A 16,954-nucleotide genomic window follows, 5' to 3' on the forward strand; every position below is an offset into this window, starting at 1 on the left:
ATTTCGTGATTCCTTAGCACAAAGTAGCCATTCGGCTACCCTTTAAACAATACGGGTATTAATAGAACGCTTATTTATAAAAAATATCAAAATTCTTGCCAGGTTGGTCATTATTTTGTGTTCTAAACAAGAGACCTTTTGTTTTTAAACTAAAATCCCAGCTTAATACTCTTAAGCATACTCTTATAAAAGAAAAAGTGCGTAGTCGTTAGCCCGAAGAAAAATTTACCGACTGGTCATCCGGTTCTTAGATTTTCGCCCGTCGTACTTACTTCCCGCATCAGCATAAAGTAATCCGTAAAAAAATCACGGGTTTGTCGCTCGTCCTATATATACCGGTCCATAGATCCGTCTTTAAAATAAGCCGTAGTAAATATCCCAGGCATCGCTGTTTCATGCGTCCTAAACACAAAGTAACGCTTCGGCAAGCATTATAAACAAAATACGGCTGGTAATAAAGCAGATAAATGGTTAACCCCTGGAAACATCCACGGGGTCGCATATCCTTTAATCCATGTTATTTCGTGCGCTTATTTTTTTAACGTGGGTATTATTAATATAGAAACAGAGAATATTTGTGAAGTAAAAGCAATGCCCAATATAAGGTGTTATTCGCATCGAAGTTTAACAGAATTGGACGTGACCCTACAAAGTTTTGACAAAAGAGTAAAGCACATCACATTTAGAAATTTAAATTTTTATTAAAAAATACAAAATACAATTCAAGAAAATAGTTTACATTTTTTGTACAACTTAAGTCAAAACAAAAATTCGAGTTGAATTGTTGTTTAAATTATTTACGATCAGTCTACAAATACAGACAATAAAGAATGTTTAAGCTTCCTCTTTCGGAGTCGTCAGGCACATTGCATGACTAAATTATAGTTTTCCAAACCATAATTTATTCATGTAATGTGCTCCATAAAAAATGTTAAAACTGAAGATATAATACAAGTGTGATGCAATATAATAAAAACAAGAATTTCTTCCTCACTCATCCAAAACTGTTCCTGACATTACTAGCCTTGGAGTGTTTTTTGATTTTTTATTTTGCCTCCCTAAACCTAACTGGTTAGCTATCTTTATTTATTCAAGCTTTTTTTGTATTTAAGTTCTTACGCGAAATCTTTTTTCTCTTCGTACTTTTAAAAAAATTACTTACAACTTCACAGTTATTAGCACGAGAGTAAGATACAAATCATTCCACGTGAATTCCTCAACAAAAATAAACAAAAAAGCTCTTAAATACATACAAAGTGCCTTTGTTCAACAAATTCGTAAATCAGGATAAATTTTTCCTGTTATCGTGAAGAACAACGTTTCTCACATCTTTGGATACAACATAAATACAAATAGGCTAATATTTCTATAAAAGAAATAAAAGATGCGCCAATAACCAATCCGAGTAGACCTCCAACCTCTCCTATAACTTGGTCCCACGAAAAAAGCATCTTTTCTTCTACTACTCTATAGGAATCCACGTTTTGGTATTGAATGTCTACTCGGTATATAGAATTTTCTCCATCTTTTTTCCCACTCATTTCGTGGAAGCTAGGCGTTGTTTGAAGCTCCATTTCTTCGCATGGAAAGGGACAATCGTCTGTCATTTCCACCTGCGTTTTGCTGAACTTGTAAACGCAACTCATAATATTCTTAATAGTGTCATTCCTTTTGTACTGTCTTACAATGTCAGCTGGGATGTACTCTTTATGGTGGTCTAAAACATCTCCGCATTTTTTAAACATATTTACGTAGTTAATCGACTCCAAGCAAGTTCGGCGTGTGTATTTCCCGGGAAAGATATCATTTGGTTTTTTGTCAGTACACTTTGATGGATACGGCGATGGCAATCTTTTCATTACCGTTTTAGCGATTCTCAGTTCGTAGGTCTTTGCAGGTTCTAAAATTACTCGGTTCGTCATGTCAAGTTCTTCTATTCTTGGGTCATGAACGAGAGCAACAATATAAGAATGTTGGAAATCAGCTGTTTTGTTTGCTGAAAACTGTATGTACGCATGACTGTAGGCGTCGTAGAAGTCACCATTATAGTTCCATGTAAAACAAGCATGGTTATGCTTACTTAAAGACTTTAGAAACGTATCATGTACACAGTGTCTGCTTCCCCATGAAGAACAATGTGTAACATGAAACTTTCCGTTGCTCCATTCTTTTGTGTTGTTCAGAATATTTTTAATATTTTTTTTATTAGAAGCTGTCACCTGGCATGGGAGATGTGTATGACTATGCGTGTCTCCACTAGATACTCCACAATATGTAAAATACGTCGCCATCAACAAGTTATAATCACAAAACGTGATTGCTGGAAAGTAGTTGTGAGAGGTAACCATTTGTGAGATTTCAGTGTAAATTTCAAAACGTAGATACTTGCTGACTAAGCGATAAACAACGTAGACAGATATGACTAGTCCAAATAAAAGCATAACCAACCAAAAACTGGATTCAGCTTTACTACCAGTGCAAATTCTGGTCAAACCATGCACAGTAAATGATTTTATGTACTCGTCTTTCTTATGTACCAACTTTTCTTTTGAACTTGTTGGGATAAGGGTGTGGTCATCATATTGAATACAAGTATCACCATCTAGAGGATCAACAATAAATGATTATAATAAACATGGAAAAATTAAATGACCTTTCGTAAAGAGGAAGGAGGAACGAAGGATTATTGAAATTAAACTTTATCTCAAAAATATCTTGCCGCTGTAATCATGCTCTTGTTGGTAATTTGACCATACTTTTGATTAAAACGATGTCGTAATATATAATTACAAAGATGTGAAATCCATTTAATTGTTTTTTGACTTGCATTTTTTGTAAAAACTAACCCTTGCAATTTTTTTTATCAGCACCAGGAAATTTGGTTCCAGCCCGAAGTGTTGTTATCTTTTCCACATGTGCAGTCAGAAATTGTTCTTTTTTGTTCCTATGTATCGAGCATTTGTTACAGCACAAATTTGCAATGTAAAAGTTAAGTTTCTGCCTTAAAGAAGTACTTTACCTGCTTTCTCAGTTTTTACCAGAAAGAAAGATAAATATAAGCAATTTTTTTCCTAGAACATGCTTAATTTATAATCACTTCACTTATATAAAATTTCCTAGTTACAAGAAGACATAAGAGCGACTTACTTTTTTCAACCAAAACATGATTCATTTCATGTTCATCATTATCTTCCGCGTTGTTGTTGGTCCTAAAGGCTTTCATGTTGTGACGCGATGGATCTAGTTGGTGTAAAACACGAGAATATAAGGAGAACAATTTGTTGACGCTAAAAAAGTCCTTGTTTACACAAGCATGTATCCAGTCTTTCGATATGTTTTGAATTCGCGAAAGTTTATTTAGATAGCAAGCTATCTCTTAAAGACACACTTCTTTGAATGCAAGACGTTTTTTCAACTGGCGCTTGCTCAAACCACAAATTTCTTTTAATAGTGTAAGCGATCAAATTGCGTTGTATTTTAACAATAAAACCCTTATTTTTTGCTTATTATGATTTAAATTTAGATAAGAAGTTTGTACTCGTTAATTAAGCCATCATCAAGTTATAACTCGTATACCGCAATTTGATGGCGCCATGTTGATTAAGATGTCTCCTGCAGTATTTCGTGGCAATTATTTTCAACACCGATTTTCTCGATAACCTAAAAAGAATAAAAAAAAATATTTACATTCTTGTTTACGTGCTAGAACGACGTTTTTAAAATGTCTTCAAGAAAGAATAATATTGCCGGCGCTGATTTATGATTTTGGCTAATCTATTTATATTAAAGAACAAAGAGGCATTTAACTTCTTTAAATACACTATAAAAACACTTAACTATCCTCCAGAAGGAACTCTTTGTTGCATTCTTATTTACCAGACCTCACAGAAAAAAATGCACAGCCTAATGTGCCTTTCTTATGTTATTGGACTTGTGTAATTTTTTTTAAAAAAAAACAACAAAGCACGTCATTCACGCCTCAACAAACATGTTTACGTCACTTTTTTTAACATTTTGTTCATTTTCAGCTTCTGAATAATTCGAAATTCAGACAAAGTATTAAAAAAATAAAAAAATAAGGAGATCTAAGAATGCCCAAATAAAATTCGAAACTTTTCATAAGTAAAAATTCTTACTTCGCCAAGTAAGTGTCTTGTTATATACTTCATATACTTACCTGGCGATGTAAGACTTTTTAATTACGGAAAACCACGTATTTTATTTGTACATTTTTAGATGTTCTAACTTTTAATAAAATTTAACTATGGCGTAAAAAACAATTTACAGACAGAGTAGAGTTTCTGGGGGAAGATTATTGAACTTTCCACTTCAAATATTATCGCTTAGTTGATATTTTGCTCCGACAGACAAAAAGAGGAGAAGTGCGGTTTTAAAATCAACTTGTTATTTAAAAAAATTATGTTCTTGTGTAACAATTAAACCTAAAAATAATCAGTATAATAAATATATATGAAAATAATGATATACTGTTATCTCTGTTTCTGCAACACAGAACAAAAGGAATAAAAATTGTCACTAAATGTGACACATTTGTGACAGGAACGGCAAAGAATTGCTTACTACTACGTTCCAAGAATGATCTAGCTCCAGGTAGATCATTCTTGCAACGAGAATACAAGTTTGGCACATGGGTACACAGACAGATAACAGTATTACATCAACATCATTTTCACAGTAGTGTTGGATATACAGTAGACGTCCGTTAATTCGAATGCCGCTTAATTCGAACTTTCCGTTATTTCGAAAAAATTGCCAAGTCCCTTGAGTTTGGTTTAATAAAGTCTTATATTTTGAGCTGCTTAATTCGAACTCCGCCAATTCGAACATTTCGCTAATTCGAACAATTTTTTAGTCCCAAGGCTGCATTATTGTTAATTTGAAATTTTGTGTAACGATAAATAAAATCTTATGGAAAAAAAAAGTTTTCATTTTTATTCATATTTATTGCATTAATGGTGGCAAAATTTCCTTCAATTTATCATTATCAATTAAATTGGCATTTTTAATAAAATGAAGTTTACGTGGAATTTAGAGGCCTTGCCCATCGCCAAGCAAACAACGTTAAAAGATTTTTATAAAAAGTTGTAGTAAAATTGTAATAAAGTTATATTAGCATAAAATCTTTAAACGTTTATAAAAATTCTTGTTTTTCTGAACTTCCGATAATCCGAACATTCGTTAATTCGAACAAATAATTTAGTCCCTGCGCGTTCGAATTAACGGACGTCCACTGTAGTTATGTGATTTGCATCAATTTATTACATTTGGAAAAAATACTTTCTTTGGATGTGACGCAAAAAAAATTCGCTCGACCCTATTATGTTTTTATGATAGGGGCGGAAGTGCACAGTTTTGGACAACTTTTTTTTTAGCAACTTAGGCAATTATAAATAGGAATGATGAAAAAATACTAAAAATCTAAAAATGCTACTTTTTGTAGCTAATAATGAAAACGTCGACAAAAATAGTGATGATTTTTATTTCGATGATTTTATAAACTTTGCATTTTATGTGGAACCTTTAAATGACACTAACACACCATGATCCCTCCCATCCCCCACCCTCTCACTCACTCAACTAGTATAGAATTTATTAAAAACAAACAAAAAATGTCCTTCTTTGTCTTAAAACTGTCCTTGATATTAAACGATGAACAATGAACACGTTCTCAATTCACCTTCAGCATTAACACAGGCGCAATCCATACTGCAGAAGCCAACAACAACAACAACAACAACAACAACGAAATCTTGTTAAGTTTTAATAACAGATCCTTTTCTGATGTAGATAGAATTCAGTTCTTACACAACATGTTTGGATCAAATCGCATTGTTTGCGTGGTACTTTATCTGGGACAGAAGAGACACTTCCCCTTCACCAACAATGAAAAAATATTTCAATTTGATTAAAAAGCTAACTTTAAAATATATAGGTCATAATGAACTGCAAGAAACGTTTTTTTAACTGCGGTCTGTAGGTATAGAAATGTTATGGGGCTTTATATATGTCATGTCTGGGTCTCTACACCACGGCCCTTTTGATTAAACCAAATAACGATGGAATAATTCGTTCAGTTTGTGTAGCAAAAGTGTTAGCTATCCTTTTGTAAACAGTATTATGTCGACAAACATGTCAAAACATTAATTTAATCAAGCAAATACCATTTACATCTGACATGTCGTGTTAGCGTTATCTTCTCCTCAAATAATAGAGATTAATTAGAGATTAATCATTTAATTTTTGTTTCATCAGCATGTTTTTGTGTCTCTTTTGTTGTTGTTGATGTTTTTAAATTTTAACAATGTTTAATCGCACGGGGATTGTGTGGTAGAGAAGACGGTAAAGAGAAACAATTTTCTTGAATTTTGACTTAAGCATCGTGGAAAAGAGCTTGTTGATAAAGTACTATAAAATTTACTTCAATAACATACAATTGTTGATTTCTACCCTCGCTGGATAAAATTGTCGATCCGCCTTAATTGTTTAAAAACCTAATAGATTTTCACCACGTGATAATATCCCACCAAAATATGTTCTTGCGCGTATGTCATTTACACAAACGAGTCCTACTGCTATCACAACCCCCTGACTGTCTGCTGCAACACCTAGAGTGTTTTTTTTAAATAAAAAAGGATTGAAAAATGCTGAAAAAATTTTCGTCGTCATCCTTAGTAAGCGATTAGCTTTTCTCAAGTCACCCTACTGTAAATCGTATGTTATTATTGAGACGTGAAGTCAGAATAAATAAGGTAAAAGAGAATTTATAAAAGAGTATTTTAAAATACAATGTTACCTCTGTGGATTCTGCTTTGGTTTAAGGAGATCATCCCATTTGACAGGATTATGATGGTTCCTCCTGTTAACACGTGAACTCTTGGTGATGTGAAATTCTAATAACTTTACTTGAAGCCGAAACATATTTATGGTTTCGACAAAAATTAATTTTTCATTGTGTTGTGAAGATAAGTTTTTTTAATTTGGTAAATTGTAAGAAAGAAAAAAGTGAACAGAATTAATTAAATTAATTTTCTTTCGTGCAAAAACTTTAGCCCGCCTTCTACTTCTAACAAAATGTGAAGAAATTTTATTAACTGCGGAGACAAGGTCAAAACAGCTTACATATTTATGAGACGTCTCACTAGACGCATTTGTATAAGTTTGGACATCAATACAACCTTTGCAAATCAAATAAAGTCTAAAGTAAGCTAAGGCGACACTTTTTCAATATGTAAAATTTTCGAAAATTATTAAATAGTGCCTTGTAACAAAGCATGATAAAGTAACATAATTAACAATGCATTGTTTTTTGAAATTCCCTTTTTTCGTCTGCCTATTACCGTTTGTTTATTTTCTAAACAAAAAGATTGTACTCTTTTTATTCAAAGGCACCACTTTAAATTCGCAATCACTTCCTGTTGTGTCATAGTCATACGTTGAGAGTACTAAAATACATTGTAGCATCATACGTTCATTCAACAAAAGACGCAGCGCTACAGTAAAGAAGAACAGGCTAAATATTATCTCCCTCTAATTTAGTTGCAAATAGATCCTGCTGATGACAGAAAGAGAGATGATTAAACATGCGATATCTTCAAAATCGTAACTAACTTTAGCTTTATTAACTTCAATTGTGCAATCCACAAAAAATCTTCCCTTCTGACACACACAACTCTTTCAAAATCATTTTCTTTTGTTCTCTATTAGGTTAGCATTGTTAAAAGCAATCACTAACTTTAAATTTCTAACTATTTTAGTAAAGTTCGAGAATTTGTGGGAAGGATCGCTACATTATTTTTATAAGCAAACAGGTTGCTAGGGTTGGCCGGGGGCGTTTAGTTCACAACATTAACAACTGGTTAAAATTTGTTTGGGAATAGTAAGCTGGTGTTCAGTTAGGCAACCAAAACTTCGATATGAGTAATTTTACCCTATACTACCTGGGGGGAGAAGGGGTTGACAAAGTGCCCGTGGCAATTTCAATCGGGCATATCTCTTTTGGTGAATGACGCTAAATGTTGAAATTTGGTGATTTTACCTATATAAGTAAAAAAAAAAAAAAATAATTTACCTCGAATTTTCTAAAATAGTTTTATATATGCTAATGAATGTTTTTGTGTTACCACGGATACATACCACAATATATATAATGCAGACCACAATGTTTTGTATTATTAGGACCAGAAAATTAGTCATATATGTGACATCATTTTAAATCTCACTGACGTCGTCAAATTATTTTTTTTACCTGGAATGAGTTTGTACTAAGACATTCTTTAAGTGCCAACTTTTAAAACGTAAGCATAAATGGTTCAGGATTTATATCCAGCGGGTACCTCGTGCATCCCCCTCCTTCCAGGGTTAGAAGGGCCAAAAAAGCTCAGGTATAATAGGGTTAAGTGGCAACTAAAGCATTGGTCACACTTGTGACACAAACGCAAAACTGTGTGAGCACCTTCGACGCAAGCATAAGCTCGGCGCAAAATATTAAAATGTTTTGATTCCCTTGCATTTGCGTCTACGATTCCAGCATAATTTTTGTAGTGTGAACCAAAAAAAGCAAGTACACGCAGACGCAACAACAAACACAAGAATAAAAGTACAAAAAATGTGCTAATTTAAAGTCGGAATACTATTAAAATACTAAAAACGGAAAATTTTAAATAAAGGGCTGGTAGAAAAAGCGCCTTCCCTTGGCTATTAGATTTTAGATAAAGAAAAACAACAAAAAGAATGGAAGATAAAATTCTTGTGTCTGCAAATCAGTTTTTTTAGAACCTAGGAGGTCGGTGTTGCTCTGGTGTTTCGGACATCTTTCTTCCTCTAAGGATACGTTTATGTAAAAGATGTAGCACAAAACAATCGTATACCTTGATGCGACTCAGATTGCGAACATAAGATTCCATGCTTTTTTACTGACTCTTCTTTAATTTTATTTTTAAATGAAACAAAAAGTAAAAGAAAACGAATTTATAAATAAATTTTTACACTTATTTAAACAAAAATAAGAAAGGAGATCTCTCAAATTTTTTTTAGCAATATATTAAGTCTTGTCGGTCACACTATTTTTCTTTGCAGAACTGTAAGTTGAATATTGCTATTTCATTAATCTGACACTTTCCTAATTCTGGAATATTTAAAAGTTTCAAGTTATACCTTCATTCTTTCAAGGTTTGGGGCAATATTGTCGTTACAAGGTCTACAGAATATAGTTCGTGAAAAAGGAGATATATATTATCGTCCTCACAAAATCAAAATATTGTTCTAAATATAGTTTTAACAAATTTCGTGTTTATACGTCCAGAAGATGCTCCATAGAAAGACTACATAATCGCTCTTTAAAAGCTTTGACATTTGATATTTTTTTCCCCGAAAAACAGAAAATCTTCTTATTGATGCATATATCTTGTGTGTTTTAAAAAACCTGATTAGTCAGCTTGCTAGTCAACTGTATTTATTCTGTTAGTATTTTATCCGGACCAACAGAAAATGTAAAACCTGTGAATTTATCCCTATATCAAAAGTTTCTGAAAATATTATTGAGACATGTTAGTTGAAGGTGATCGCTCAAATAACTACAGAATTTGTTTTTGTTTTCAAGTTGTCAGATGGACAACAACAAATCACTTGCAGTTGTCAGCTACCTTAAACTTGCTAGTGTTTTGTTACTTAGATATTCTTCTTTGTAAATTTACGTACATGATATTTTGTTATAACTTTTATAAATTTGCAGGTGTTGTTCCTCGTTGTATTTCTAAATGATGATCAGTCAAAATTAGCAGAAGTATACTGCTTTTGATAATTTACTTGACTAGTCGTTAGCCCGTAGAAAATTCCACGGGTTCGCCCGTCCTTTTTATACCACATTGCGTGCGTCTCGCTACTTGCGCAGCTAAGCTACCATTTTGCGTGACAGGCAGACGTATACGGGTATTATAATATAGATAGAACATTACTCACTATCGAACATGAATTTTTTTGAAGTTTGATAAATGGCTAAGCTTGTTACAAGACAGGCCATTTTGTGAGGCAAGTACATCCCACACCATATCTGAGTGTGTCAGACAATCTTTGAAATGATGATAGCATGCAGTTTTAATGTTATCGAGCGTTATTTCATCAAAGGGGTATGTCACAAATTCTTGAGGCCCAATACGCTCATATTTCATCGCTTTACCAGAAGCCTCGCTTGCCAACCGTTGTACAATCATTTCCTTCTCAGACAAAATATTCTCTCCAAGTCCAGATGATTCTTTTGCCGTACCTTTGCCGTGAACTCTTTTATTCTTCATGCCTTTAGCAAGGCTACCCCACAGCTCTTCTTGTGTTCTATCGGCCATTATTATTTGTAACATGCGGGATGGAAAAGGTAATACATCAAAACAACATTTTACAATTCTCCATATATTGAAACAACAACTTTTTCTCACCAGCGGGAAAAAATACAATAGAATTTCAAATTTTAGGGTTGTCTTCGGTAATTGACAATAGTGAAGAAAAATTGATTTCAATTACATTTTGTTGTTTTTATTTTAATTTTATATCTGTATGTTTTATCTCATTTCATTTCATTTCAAATTAAGTAGAATCGATTTGAATGAAATAAGTATGACAAGTAAATTATTTTTCTGTAAAATTTATCGTGATAACGCTCGGCCACCATATAGGACTACTTTTAAAGAAATTATATTTTTGACTTGTCTATCCGACACAAATATTGAGAGCAAATTTCAGTTTGGTCGGAGAAAGTGAGGTGTATTGTAAAGTACACAACGCTGACATTGCAGCATTACCGATTTTTAAATTTATTAATTCGAACGCATTGGTTCGAAATTTCGTCTGCGATGAAATTAGATTTTTATCACTTTACGTATAGTTCTTGATCATGGCACCCTCACAAATGCTAAGAAATGCCGTCGATACAGACAAAACGATGGAGACAGGTGACGGAAATACAAGAGGGTAACTAACTATGAAAATAAATAAAATCAGTTCATAATTTAACGAGTAAAGAATAGTGAATATCGTAAAATTGATATTATAAAATTGATCGTTTAACTCAGCTCGTTCTCGAAAAAGGCTATGAAGGAAAAAGGCATGCTTAAAAGTCGATATCGTTCGAAGCCTTACAAAGAAATTTGATTTGCGATTTTCGTATTAATCTTATTACGAAAAAAGTCGCATACGAAATTAAATGGCTTTTAAAATTCATTGAAAGGCCTGATGTAATACCGGGGGAAGAGACCAACGGTGTATAGATAAAGAAAATAGGAAAAGAAAGTTTGTTCTTTCGGCTCTTTTGTGCTCTTGCACACGTTGTTTAAACATTCGTTTTGTTTCACCGATATAAACAGCATCACAATCCTTACACGGAATTTCGTGGACAATATTACATTGACTCTGTAGACTTATGTTGTCTTTTGGATGCGACAGTATACTACGTAGCGTGTTTTTAGATTGAAACACTGGTTTTATTTTATGATCTTTTAGTCCCCGACGAAGTAAGTTAATTGTCCCTGGTATATATGGCATACACACTGCAGCTACTGATTCATTTTCCGCATCTTCCCCGTTACTGTAGGGCAATTGATTTAGAAAACTTTATAAAAAAGCAGGCAAATAACTTATCGGGGAAAAAGGTCGGAGAAAAGTGATCAATTCTTTTTTTTTTTTTTTAGGGGGGGGGGGGGGGGGCTAAACTTTTCCCACACCAAATTTCCCCACAACTTTTCTGCACCCGACTAAAAATTTCCCTGAATTTTTAATCCCCGGCCAAACTTTTCCCCGACTTTTTCTTGGTCAGACCAAAACTTTTCCAAGGTTTTTTCTTAAAAAAAACTTTTTCCCGATCTTTTTTATTGAATACTGACATGTATAAAACTCATTTTATCGGTGTCTTCTCCTGTGAGGCACTAGAATTTCACCTTGTTAGTGAGAATTTACTCAAAGGTATACAAAATTAACCTATTTTGTGCCAAAACCTTATCGGTCCTTTTTACGCCGGCCCTTTTTTGAAACTATCAAGGTATTTCTCAGTAGTCATTATTTAAGTCATTAAAATTAATTATGTTAAAAATATTTACTAATTTGAACTAAAGTGACTAATTTGAAAAATTAGTTTGGGAAAAGTGACTAAAATTTCCTTAGGTGACTAAATTTTTCCCCGACTAAAATATTTGTCGACTAAAATTTTTACCGTCTTTTTTTACCCCGGTAGGGTATCGAAGATTTTTTCCTAAAAAATTATGTTCCCAAGAAATATTCGCACTGCCTACGTTGAAAACACAGTCTCGTTTGTTATTTGCATTCCGCTCTTTAATTCGACATTTACCCCCCTAATATCGAATTAGAGAGACTTCCCACTTTTCGATAAGCTATCTAATTCGATGAATATCTCATTCTTCTTGAATATCGAATTAGAGTGTCAGCTGTATTCAACAAAACAGTTCGCGTCCTTAAGAGACACATTTATGTAATACGCAGCAACATGTTTCTTACAGTTCGCTAAAGGAAGACATTGACACGGAGAGATGTTAATGCATGTCGACTTATGACAACATGCAGCAAGGGGAAATCCAGAGTGCTTATTTCGGACATAGCACATTCTCCATTTTAACAGTGTGGTGGGGAGAAAATGGAAAATTGTTAAACAAAAATGTTACTGTTGTCTCCAAAGCTAGCGACCATTCTCGCATTGCAGCTTTTACGTGTGTTAATAAGGTTTTAACCTTCGTGAGTGAAAAATACGTTATCTATTAAGTGTGACCTTTCATTTGTGGAGCGATGTGCTTCGATTAATGTTTACTCTGTGACATGGACCACTCCATTGAACGGTCTCAGTTGACTCGTAGCACGACCCCATAAAGTTCGTGTAAAAAATAATGAAATTTATTATTTCAGCCTTAGGTGTTGATGTGTTTAGGTTTAGTATCTTAACAAAGTTGCAAGACGCAGAGAAATGTTGTTTCCCGCGTTTTATGTACTGTAAAATTGCCAAAACGCGCTTTTCCCGAGCTTTCATAAATCGTGTGTTGCGCACTATGGGCCCCATTGACTGAGCGTGGAAAGTGCTATAAAAGCGCGTCTAGGGTCTTACTCTGATCATAAAAAGGTGTCATATAGTGATTTTAAAATGGCTCCGTCTCTTATGACGTCATTTGTAAGTATAGTTGTAATAGATTATGTCTAAACCGCAGAAAAACCGCGGCAAGTAGAAATTTTGGAATATAACAGTTTTTTATAATAAGAGTGAAATACAAAACGCGATTTTGTTATACTGAGTGTCTTTTCCAAAATTATTATGAACATGATTGTAGATCCTTAAAATATTCGAAATCCTTAAATATATTTGAAAGTATTTGAAAAAAATATACTTGAATATATTTTTTAACCATTTATGCAAAAATTAACATATACTTGTATTGTAGCCTCTATATACTCGAACATACTTGAAAGTATGTTTGATTACCATTATTTGTTATTTAATGTCTGGCAGTACTTAATGGAATCAAACCTGATCTCATTAATTAGCTGTACTATCACCCAGTATGGCGGTGTATGTTTTGTGATTTATTTTTTTCTTGAGCATGGTAATAGTATTACCGGTAATCCTTAGCCAAAATGTGAAAAACATTCAACTTTATTAAAAATCTGCAAGGTTTTAGCGTTTAACTTTTGTCTTTTCTAGAACCTTAACAATAAAGTAATCTTTTATTCTTTAATCAAGTCTTTGTTTAACGGTCTCGTTTGTTGAAACAGTATCTCTGTTTTCTGGTTGACGTTAGTTGCACTAATATTAATAATACACAAGTTTGTGCTGGTAATATAGCAATATTAAACTGCTTTTTGCAGCAAAAGACATGCAGTACACAAATAGAAGTACCATAAATGACCGATTAGGCGCCCCGTGCCCAATAAGCGGACCTTTCGTATAGGCGCCCCAGAGTTAGGGGAAAATTTGTAAATAACGCCTGCTCTAAAAAGCGCCCCCCCCCCCCCCCTCCCCCTTCCGAGAAAAGGGGCCCTCACGGCAGGAAAAACAATGATGCCATGCTATGACTTTTACTAACGAAGATGAAGAAGAAAATGTTAAAAATTCATTAAAGATACATACTCTTGTATTTCTTTCTTCCTTTTGTTTGTATTGTGAAAATAAAGTTTAAAAAATTTGCTTTTTTAATTAGAAAATAATTAAAGCGCCCCTTCTGAAAATAACCGCCCTGCCAAATAAGCGAAGTGTCAAGATGAATTTTTTAATTAAGAACCCTGAATAGTCAAGGTACAATTTGTATGTTTTTTTTTATTTGTTAAACTTGCACATGCACTTGGAGAAATGTAATGTTGTGTTTATTAGATTACTTGGGTTTTTTATGAAAATTGTAGAGACCAGGTCAATTTCTACACAGTTTGCCTAGTACTAAACGCTTAATCCGCTAATTTTAGGGGCAGAAACTTTCGATCAAAAAATCGCAATATTTTAAGGAAAAATTTTCGAGTTTGCCAATATTTGGGACAAATTTCGCGAATTCGAAAGAAGGTATGTTTTCTCGTGAAAAATATTTCCATCAGGATATGCGAGAAATGCTCGTACCACTAAAGAAGAACGAAAACACCAAATTTTATTGTGGTTGATAACTAAAGAAAAAATCGATCATCACTAACTTTAAGATTTTCATGTTTTTTTTACATTATAAAAATATATAAAAAAAGATGGATTAAATGAATATAAAAATACTTTAAATTCTAAGTTGACTAATTCTATTTCTTAAATCAAAGAACAAAAGAACAAGGCCTAAAAGTTTTCCGCCTTCTCTAAGTTTTAGTGGTCTTAAGAATATGTAGATGTTATTTGAATGTGTACACATGTTCCATTTTTTAAAAGTTGTGTTATGTTACTTAAAAAGGTTTTGACTGTCTGTAATTTTGTTTTTACATAGACCTGGCAATGCTTTTAAGTAAAGAAAAACATATTGCTAAAATCTCAAATATTATGTATTTACATTAATAAACCCTAACACATTTCTACATTTCTAAGAACAAAACAAGAAAATTTTGTGATTAACGGCCATTTCTTTTTTTCGATAGTGGGGGGTGTTATACTTACATTTTTTACATCAATTTTTTAATGCATTTTAAATCCCTTTCGCTCTTATTTTTTGTTTGCAAACCTGGGTTTAAGATCTTTCACTTGTTGATCCCCTGACCATACAGTCACTTTTTTCTTATCCAGAGTGATAGTCTTAAACAGGTTAGACTGCAATTTTATTTCTATTCCATTACAATTTGTATAAGGTTACCTTTTTATCTTTGTGATAGCAGACCTAAAAAGGAAAATGGAAAAAACTATATCAGTAATATTATTTACCTTGGCAGGAGAAAGGCTTGCACATTAAGTACACTTTAAGGCTTCTGGGAGAAAGGAAAAACAAAGATTTATTTTTTTGTAGAAATCAATTCTACTTTCGAACAGTAAAAATTTTCACCAACTTGAAATGCTCAAAGTCATTTTACTTAAAGTATTCTGTGCAGTACATACATCTTATAAATTTTAAAATTTTTACCAAAAATAGTTAAAACATGTTTATATTATAATACAAAAAAGTGGGCAAGTATTGTTTTTGTTAATGAAACTTAGAACATTTAACAAAAAAGTGTAAAACGAATTCAAATAAAATCATACATCAAGTATGACTTCTTAATATAAGTTGGGCATACGTTACCACAAGTTATTATCAAAAGTTTCTAATTAAACATATAAATATCCTTATTATTACTTTTTAAATAGAAAAAAAACACAACTATTTTTATTTTAATGATTTAACCCTTTAATTTTTGTATATGCACCCATATATGTCTACAAGTTCATTATACACTGATTGGAAAAGAAAGTGAATATCTGGTCCCCATTCACCACACTCGAGAAAAGTGAATATCTGGTCCCCATTCACCACACTCGAGAAAAAGAGGCACGGATTAGCCGTATTATTGACATTAGATGGGTCGGCTAAAGAAGCCGTACTTGAACTTGAATTAGAAATCATTAATAGCGATGATGGATTGGAAAAGGTTTTAGAAAAGTTAGATAAACTTTATTTGAAAGACACAACATTAGAAAAGTTCGAAGCTCTGGATAAGTTTGACACTTACAAGCGGACATTTGAAACTTCCATTCATGAACACATTCACCAGTTTGAAAAGTTGTATTTTAAACTGCAGAGCCATGGTACCACTATATCCGAAGATCTCCTTGCTTACAAGCTCTTAAAATCAGCAAATCTCTCAAAGCAAGATGAAAAGTTGGCCAAAGGTACCGTTACAGAGCTTACATTGACCAATATGAAAGCCCAACTTAAAAAAATTTTCCAGATAAAGAAAGCTTATCACAAGCTTACAATTCATTACAAGTCCATGAAATTAATGAAGTCACTTATGAAAACATTGACAATGACGAATGTTATCCAGCATACTTTGCTGGCAGACATAGTAATCAAGAATATCAACACTATCCTCACAGACGAACACAAACCAACCAACAACCGATGAAAAGATACTCTTCTGTACCAAGTTCCAAAAATCCACCATCACGCACTGGGCGAATCAGTCGTTGCAGAATTTGCGAATCAATTTATCATTGGGCTGCAGATTGCCTCGATAAAAAACACCAAAACGATAATCAGCGTTCCATGCGTCCACGAAATCAACCTCTTCCTCACAGATATGTTTACTTCCAGGAGCAAGAAGATGATCCGAGCCTATATCAAGTTGAGGAACATGACACTTATCATAAGATTATATTATTTCAAAGTGATTATGACCACCCAAAACATCTTCCTGGACTGGTTGCAGAATCTTGGAATGCTGCTGTTCTTGACAGTGGTGCTACGAAAACAGTTTGTGGCCGTAGTTGGTATAACACTTTCATCGAAAGCCTTTCCGA

The 16,954-nt window shown here is 33.2% G+C and overlaps 1 protein-coding gene across 7 annotated transcripts in view; it reads right to left on the minus strand.

Annotated features, from left to right (window-relative positions):
• Window positions 1-2,462: 2,462 nt before the first annotated feature.
• The window catches only part of LOC130636694 (uncharacterized), a 30,719-nt gene continuing 16,227 nt past the window's right edge, over window positions 2,463-16,954 (minus strand). For 6 of the 7 annotated variants that reach the window (XM_057446503.1, XM_057446505.1, XM_057446507.1 and 3 more), the window contains 4 exons: window positions 15,315-15,338; window positions 3,577-3,660; window positions 3,148-3,240; window positions 2,463-2,602 (listed from right to left, as the gene is read on the minus strand). In XM_057446503.1, the coding sequence (XP_057302486.1) occupies window positions 3,210-3,240; window positions 3,577-3,660; window positions 15,315-15,338 (139 nt within the window). In that variant the 3' untranslated portion in view covers window positions 2,463-2,602; window positions 3,148-3,209. Of the gene's footprint in view, window positions 2,603-3,147; window positions 3,241-3,538; window positions 3,661-15,314; window positions 15,339-16,954 lie in introns of all 7 variants that reach the window. The other variant, XM_057446504.1, reaches the window with a different exon arrangement.

This window comes from Hydractinia symbiolongicarpus, chromosome 3 (genome assembly GCF_029227915.1).
Source record: "Hydractinia symbiolongicarpus strain clone_291-10 chromosome 3, HSymV2.1, whole genome shotgun sequence".
In the NCBI taxonomy this organism is placed as follows: Eukaryota; Metazoa; Cnidaria; class Hydrozoa; order Anthoathecata; family Hydractiniidae; genus Hydractinia; species Hydractinia symbiolongicarpus.